Source organism: Rosa rugosa, chromosome 7 (assembly GCF_958449725.1).
Source record: "Rosa rugosa chromosome 7, drRosRugo1.1, whole genome shotgun sequence".
NCBI classification, from domain to species: Eukaryota; Viridiplantae; Streptophyta; class Magnoliopsida; order Rosales; family Rosaceae; genus Rosa; species Rosa rugosa.
In genome coordinates, this window is record NC_084826.1 from 36,869,535 (window position 1) to 36,877,478 (window position 7,944).

General features: G+C 38.5%; 1 protein-coding gene across 3 annotated transcripts; it reads right to left on the minus strand.

The window, feature by feature from the left end:
* Positions 1–2,871: 2,871 nt before the first annotated feature.
* LOC133721270 (protein DETOXIFICATION 21-like) lies at positions 2,872–7,700 on the minus strand. 3 transcript variants are annotated; one of them, XM_062147838.1, is made up of 9 exons: positions 7,610–7,700; positions 7,224–7,509; positions 5,640–6,181; positions 5,096–5,182; positions 4,895–4,951; positions 4,532–4,770; positions 4,221–4,339; positions 3,579–3,665; positions 2,872–3,197 (listed from the first exon to the last, which is right to left on the minus strand). In XM_062147838.1, the coding sequence occupies exons 2-9, from the start codon at positions 7,479–7,481 to the stop codon at positions 3,060–3,062; spliced, it is 1,527 nt and encodes a 508-aa protein (XP_062003822.1). In that variant the 5' UTR covers positions 7,482–7,509; positions 7,610–7,700; the 3' UTR covers positions 2,872–3,059. The 3 variants fall into 3 exon arrangements, with proteins under 3 accessions (XP_062003822.1, XP_062003821.1, XP_062003823.1); XM_062147837.1 differs by lacking the exon at positions 7,610–7,700 and having other exon boundaries at positions 7,224–7,602; XM_062147839.1 differs by lacking the exons at positions 2,872–3,197; positions 7,610–7,700 and adding an exon at positions 3,199–3,440 and having other exon boundaries at positions 7,224–7,600.
* Positions 7,701–7,944: the final 244 nt, after the last annotated feature.

Here is a 7,944-nt window from a genome sequence, read left to right on the forward strand (position 1 = left end):
AGGAGAATTATGTGGAGGAGAATTGTTATGTGGAGGAGAATTCGGCAGAGTAGTATGATGTGGTGTTGAAGTATGTGGAGGAGAAAAAGTAGGTGGGATAATTTCAAGGAATGGTGACAAGGACTGTTCAGGAGCAGTAGTAATGGTCTTACAAAAAGGGAAACAAGTTTCATTAAATATAACATTTTTTGATAGATAGACTCTTCCTGAGACGGGATCTAGACATCGATACCCACTATGATTTAAAGAATAACCAAGAAAAACACATTGTTTAGACCGAAAAGCAAGTTTGTGTATATTATAGGGACGCAAACAGGGATAGCAAGCACATCCAAATGTACGAAAGAAGGTATATGTAGGTGAATGCCGAAATAATTTTTGATAAGGAGAAGAGAATTGTAGGACTTTTGTGGGTAAGCGATTAACAAGAAAAAGGGCAGTATTAATTGCCTCAACCCATCATTGGGAAGGCATTGAGGCATGAGCAAGCAAAGTTAAGGCAGTATCAACAAGATGTCGATGTTTGCGTTCAGCAAGTCCGTTTTGTTGAGGGTGATGAGGGCAAGAAAGGCGGTGATTAACTCCTTTTGAAGCCAAATTTTTTTTAAAATTGCCATTAACATATTCACCACCACCATCAGTTTGCAAAGATTTAATCGAACAATTAAATTGATTTTGAATGTAAGTATAAAAATCAACAAAGAGAGAATAAGCTTCATGTTTAAATTTCATTGGGAAGATCCAGGAGTAGCGAGAAAAATCATCCACAAATACAATATAATATTTAAATCCTTGAATGGATAGACAAGAGGACGACCAAACATCGGAATGAACCAATTGAAATGGAAAAAGGGAAACAGACTCTGATATATGAAAAGGCAAGTGTTTAGCTTTGCCCAATTGACATGACTCACAAAAGGAAATATTATTTGACCCTGAGATTGGCAAATCGGCATTATTCAGAAGTTGCTTCAAGACTGGTGAAGCTGGATGACCTAGGCGTGAATGCCATAACTGATCATTGACCCGAGAACCGACAAAAGCAAAAGCACGATGATTTGGAACATTCGGGGAAAACTTGACAGAATAGAGACCATTACTACTCGCTCCGTGCAAAAGGGTCCTCCCCGTCGTTAAGTCCTTCACATAAAAGGCATGGGGGTAAATAAGCATATAACAATCATTATCATTAAGAAAACGGTTAACAGAGATCAAATTTGTAGATGCTTGTGGACAATGGTACACATTACGTAATTTAAAGGTAGTGGAGGGAGTAGAGAAAGAAGAGGAACCAGTGTGTTGTATGCCCAAACCGAAACCATGATTAATACCTCCAACATTGTCGGGTCCATGATATTCCACAGGGTGGACCAGATTGCCCAGGTTGGAAGTGATGTGAGTGTTGGCACCAGTATCGAATAGCCAAGAATTATTGGAGGCAGATGGGGAAGCATGAGCCGCCACGGCAGAGAGACGCTGAGTAGGAACACGACCCTCATAGGCAAGATTCATTCGATTATAGCAATCAATGGCGGAATGGCCAGCCCGACCACAAATTTGACAAGGGTAGCGGGTGGTAGTGGTGGAGTGAGGTTGAGAAGGAGAGCCCATACGAGATATTGTAGGAGAATTTGAAGGTGGTGGTCCAAGGATAGAGGAACCGCGCCCAAAGTTACGACCATTAGAGAATGATGGGGGGGGGGGGGGGATGCAGAGACACGACGAGTAAGGGCACCACGAGTAGAGTGTGAGCTACGACCAAAAGGAAAACCACGACCGCCACCACTGCTAGCACGGTGTGGATGAGCAACTAGAGCTGTAGTTCCTGAGTCAATCCCCAACGTAGTTTGACCTTGCAGCCTGCGTTCAGCATTGAGTAACAAAGCCTCCAAGGCATCATAAGTGATAGGTGTGTCTCGTGCTTGAGCAGAACTAACAGTGTTTTCATACATTGATCCGACATTATTCATAATGATAGCAACCAAATCAGTTTCAGAAACAACATGTCCAACAAGTGCCAAATTGTCGGCTATACCATTAATTTTGTCAAGGAAGTCGGAGATTGAAAGATCACCACGAGTAGCACGAAGAAGTTCGCTGCGAAGCTGAAGAATGCGATTTTGAGACTGAGAGGCATATCGCTTTTCAAGAGAGATCTAGGTTGCATGAGAGGAAGTGGAGCGAGCCACAATGGCAAGTACAGAGGGAGTAAGAGATCCATTGATCCAGCTGAGCACCATCTGATCTTGTTGAATCCATGCATCATAGTCGGGATTGACAGTATTAGTGAGGTTTCCATTGACATCCTTAAGAAAACAAGGAGGGCATTTGTGAGAGCCATCAACGAAGGCCGTGAGATTGCGACTGTGCAAGGTGGGAACAAGTTGAGCGAGCCAAAGGGAATAAATGGTCCTATCGAGTTTGATATTCAAGAAGTTGGAAATGGATGGAGTAGTGATGGAAGTGGTGCTGGAGGAAGCGATGGTAGTGGAAGGGGGACTGGAAATGGAAGAGGAAATAGTATTAGAAGTAGTACTGGAGGTAGTCATCGTAACAAGGGAATGGGAGGGGGGGAATTGGATTGCATACCTCAAACGTGAGATTGCTTTTCTATTTATATTACAGTTGGGTCCATATACAATGAATGTGTGATTCAATGATAGTAACAGTTACAAAATCAGAGAGCTAGAATCAAGCTAATTAAGACAAAAGGAAATAAAGACATTGATGGGGTCTTTAAGAGAATGATTCACTCTTTAAGAGCTGATTCTCCATTATTAATTTCCTTTGATTTATCAGTTACCGGTTGGTATTGCTTTTAATCTTATGGTATATGAGGAGAAGCTGATAAGAGTTTTTAAGGAACACAAGTCCGGAATTACATGGAGCATTGGATATATCAATAGAATAACTTGTACAAAGTGCATGCACATGATACTTCTTCCAAGGAGGGTTCAAACCCTACTAAAGAGGCACAAGGACGCTTGAACTTTACAATGATAAAAGTGGTGAAGAAGAAGATTCTCAAACTATGTGGGTCTTATTACAAGTAATATGAACTATATGATGGGCTGCTCCTCATGGATGTGGAGCTCCCTAATACATTTAGTATCAGATAGAAATATCTCCCTTTGAATGAGTAGTGATGTCTTACCCAGAAAATTTGATGTGACAATGAAAAAACAAGGCGAAGAAATCTGTAGACGAATAAATCACACACATAAAATAAAGACAAAATTCGGAGTACGTACAGAATAGAAAATCTGTCAAAAATGGGTTTAAGCTTGCCTCCTCATATAAATAACAAGAAAAATGAAAGACTGAACTTAGAAAATCTATTTAGGGAAAACAAAAATAGACGAGGCAACTTATGAGTTGGAGCTTGGGTCTCCAATATCTTTAACGGCCCACTTGTTAACACGATTACGAGCTATTGTTACCTGCACGCCAACAATTTTTTACTTTTAACTGTTTGATGCGAAGTAGGTGTTTAAATGGCAATAGTAAGAGCAAGTGCACTATAACAAAGTTTTTTTTTTTCACCTAAAAGAAGAAAAAAGGTCGAAAGGAAAACCTACCTGATTATCCCAATCAGTTCTGTAGGTCAGTATTAGTAGTACAATCGTTTGCACAAATGTTCCGAACAACATTCCAATCCAAACACCCTACAAAACAATTAGCACATATGTGTGATTGTATGTTTATGCTCACTGCTTATATATATATATATAGAGGGCTTCCACTAAGGGATCTCTTTTTTTGGTCTTTTATAGGGATAGGCATTAGACCAACTTTTGGATCATATTTTCACATCTTAACCGTTCAGTTTTTAGGTCCTAATGTATAAATCACTTCTGCAAATCTTCAGCCAAATTGGTGATCGTTAAGGCATCCAAAACTGCAATTTACACGAACTGACCGAATCTGTCGAACCGGAACCGTTCGTGTTTATAATGGTAAATTACATTTTTGGATGCCTTAACGATCATCAAATTGGCTGACAATTTGCAGAAGTGATCTATACATTAGGACCTAAAAACTGAACGGTTGAGATGTGAAAATATGATCGAAAAGTTGGTCTAATGCCCTATGCTATAAAAAACCAAAAAAATGGATCCCTCATTAGAACGGCCCTTTATATATATACACACACACACACACACACACACACAAATTAAAATGAGTGAAAAAGAATGCTAGCTAGGTGGAATATTGCTCACTTTGACTTGTAGGTTGACAACATAACCAAGCACAACTCCAACGGGAATGCCTATAAGGTAATAACATGCTATGTTCACATATGCTACAGTACTCTGCCATCCAGCTCCCAGAGCAACTCCTGTTGATAATAACCAAAAATGATCAGATTGTTTCAGATCGATTTGTAAAGAAAATCGGTCTTTTTTTACCTCGCTCTTTTCCTTCTGTGTCAATATATACTGGTAATGGTTCTACTATTTTCTTTTGGTCTGGGTAATTAATGCTTATACTAACTGATATGGTTTGAGAATTCAAAATACGTCAACAATACCAGAGAGCACAGGCTGAACACTGTTCAACAATATGGAGAAGGCCAATAAAGGTGACAAGTCGGCAACTGCTTTGGCTACCTCTTCGTCATTGGTAAAGATGTAGGATAGACGTTCCCTCAAGAATAGGAAAATGAAGAACAACACAATACCGATCGCAAATGATGTGAACACTATAACCACAATTGAGAACTTCGCCCCTTTTGAGCTACCTCGTCCAAGTTCATTTGACACTCGTACACTGGAAGATTGCAGAAGCCGAACATCAGTACAACAATGATCTCTCAAGTAACTACTTTAATGAGTTCAATCTCATATGTTGATGAACTTCTGATGAAATATGATGATGAGAATATAATAAGTACCTTGCTGCAGCCAAGAAGCCAAGGGATATCATCATTTCCCACCCATTGATGTTGAGACTGCAACGAATTTGTACACATTTTTTAGTTAAACAAAACAGAATCAATGCAAAACAAAAGCAGATTTAGATGAAATAGTTTAGGTCTGTTTTGAGGGGAAAGGGAATAAAAAACGATGAAAGAAACAGAAGTTCAGAAAATTACCAAATAGCTAGAGCATCGATAGAAACCTCAGCATTTTCCATACTTCCAGTTAAAAGAACCAAGACCGTATTGTACCAAAGCTCCAGACTGTTAAGAAAAATCGAAGTTCCACTCAGAAAACTCCAACTGTGTACTAATAAGGAGTTGTAAGACATTCCTTCCCGAACAACCATGTGATTTTCATATCAAGGTAAGTCATGAGATGACTAATCTTGGTGGTTGCAGATAAATCATGCAGTAATTTAGCATAATATGGAAGTAGCAAACAACCCTCGAAAACTTATGCGAAATGAAAAAAGAAAATAAAATACTTTAATATTGATACCTTTGGAGGGACAAAAATATTTATTATGTATCTTCAAATGCAAGCTTAAGCCTATGGTGCATTAATTGCATCTATACCTCTCTGATTTTCTCAAATAACCATATCCGATCAGTAGATTGATAGAAACTTGCCCATTAATTCAATGAACAAGAAACAATGAAACAAAGAAAAAAAATGGAAGGCAGAAAGTTGAAGTCAAAAACAAGAATAGTTTATTACCAAAGCATAACACCAGAAGACAGAGAAAGCTTGACGACATCCCAGAGATCTTTAAAAGCTAACATCGAGAAGCCTTTCCATGTCTGTGGGCATCCTCCACATATAATAAATAAAAGTTGACCAATGTTGGGAATCCAAAATGCTAAAATTGTGGACACCATTGCCCCAGGAATCCCAAGCTGATATTTCACAGTCAAAAGCCATGAAAGGAGGATGTGGATTGCAATTGAAATTGCTGACAAGTAAGCTATGATCATATTTTTGCTCTGTGCTTGCAAGTACATTTGGCAGGTAAAGGATAAAACAAAGGCGAAAATCACCGGGATTACCCAGAGAGAAATATAGCCCGCCACTTGTGCAATATTCTGTTCCTGTCCTAAGGCCTCTAAGATTGGAGTTGTAAAGATGCAAATAGGAACAAGGAAGAATGCGCTGACAAACAACACTATCCATGATCTCTGAAGATGTACCCCAAGCATGTCATATTGTTTTGCACCATATGATTGACCACAAAGAGTTTCCAGCGCACTAGCCATTCCCAGCTGCAGATATACATTAAGAGACTCAGATTATAATTGTAACCACAACAAGTGAGGGCAATGGCGGACTTAGGATTTTATCTATACAGGGCGTGATAAAAAGAATATATATATATTAACAGTTAAGCATCACATATAAACTTTTAATATTAGTAACATTTCAATTTTTTGAGTCGGTAAATAAATAAAAAAATTCCATCATATTGAGAAAAAAAAAACGACAATTCTAGATCATACATTTAAATTTAATTAATTAAGTATGAATAGTTTAACATATTGGAATGGATAATACTTAGCTAACCAACTATGGTTAGTCTTGGCTAACCATAGCCGATAACAAGAGGACACGTCCAATAACTAGCTAAAAATGTTTGATAAGAATGTGAAGAAGATTTCACCACAATAAATTATGAGTATTATTCTTGTTAAATTGACACGTGTCATCTTGTTATTGATTATGGTCAACCAAGTATTATCCGGTTAGGATGGTGAACTAATGAGCTGATCTTCTTATTTAAACAAGAGAAACTGAGCCAGGGGATTAAAGATTAATACATGAGTAAAGAGGGTTGGCTGTGGGGGCATAAAGTTTAATAGATTAGTAAGATTTAGTCTGCTAATATACTTGGTTGTTTATTAACTGTACCGAGGGAAGAAAATCCAGTGACCGGCTAAGCCCCCAGTAGACATATACTGTGTGGGTTGCCTCAACAATTTGGGATTTGAATACTGATCTTCAAACCTGCATTTATGATTGTCGTTGCTGCATTTATGATTGTCGTTGCTTAATTTACGAAAATTAAGATAACGAATAAATGAAATTGAACAGAAAGGCGGTTAGTAAAGCACTAAAGCAACATCTAGTTAAGTAGTACTGCAGTACTAAACAAAGTTTCTTTGACGTGTTGTAAATATTTCAAGTGAAAACGGAAGAAGGTCTATGCCTAGCTATCTAAGTATCTAGCCATCAGTTCTTCCATGAGAGGACGTAATACCAACTTCAACACTTTCAGATTGTTTAGAAGAAGAAGACATAGATACGTACCAGGATGCCATTTGCGAACCTGACCAGTACAGTAACGACGAGTGAATATGCAGCTAACTCAGTAGAGCCAATGTGACCAATGAAGGCTTGACTAACCACGTTTGTTCCAAAAGTAGAGAATCTGGTGAATATAGCAGGTCCAGCTATCACCCAAATCTTCTTGCTTTCATTCCACACTCTGTATTGCAAACCCAAATCGTGTTCACGTTCATCTTCTCCCTTTATCAGCAGTTTCCTCTTTATGTCTTCCTCCCCCATGTTTGTTCAACTGTTCTCTAGCTTTCACCTGCCCAAATACAGTACCAACATGTGTATCACAAAAAAAAGAAATACAGCATTATTGAAGCGGATTATTCTTGAAGCTGTGATATGATCCAATCACTTACACAGAGAGAGGGGGGGAGAGAGAGAGAGAGACCCAATAATGGTTTACATGTTGAGATGTGTCGGCATTTAATAGGAAGTATATGTGGAATTGTCGGGCATTGATTCTTGAAAAGACAACATGCAAGTCCCATCAATTTGGAAAAGTTTTGTGAATGAAAGTTAACCGCGTCAGATGCAATTTATTAACAACAGTCCAATCTACTAAATAAGGCCAACCACCACTTGGCCTAACCAATCAACTGCATGTATGTAGCCAATTTAGTGTTTACCAAATCAAACAAAGAGTATTATGTGGACCAAGATCAAACAAATCACGTTCTTTTCGATAAAGAAC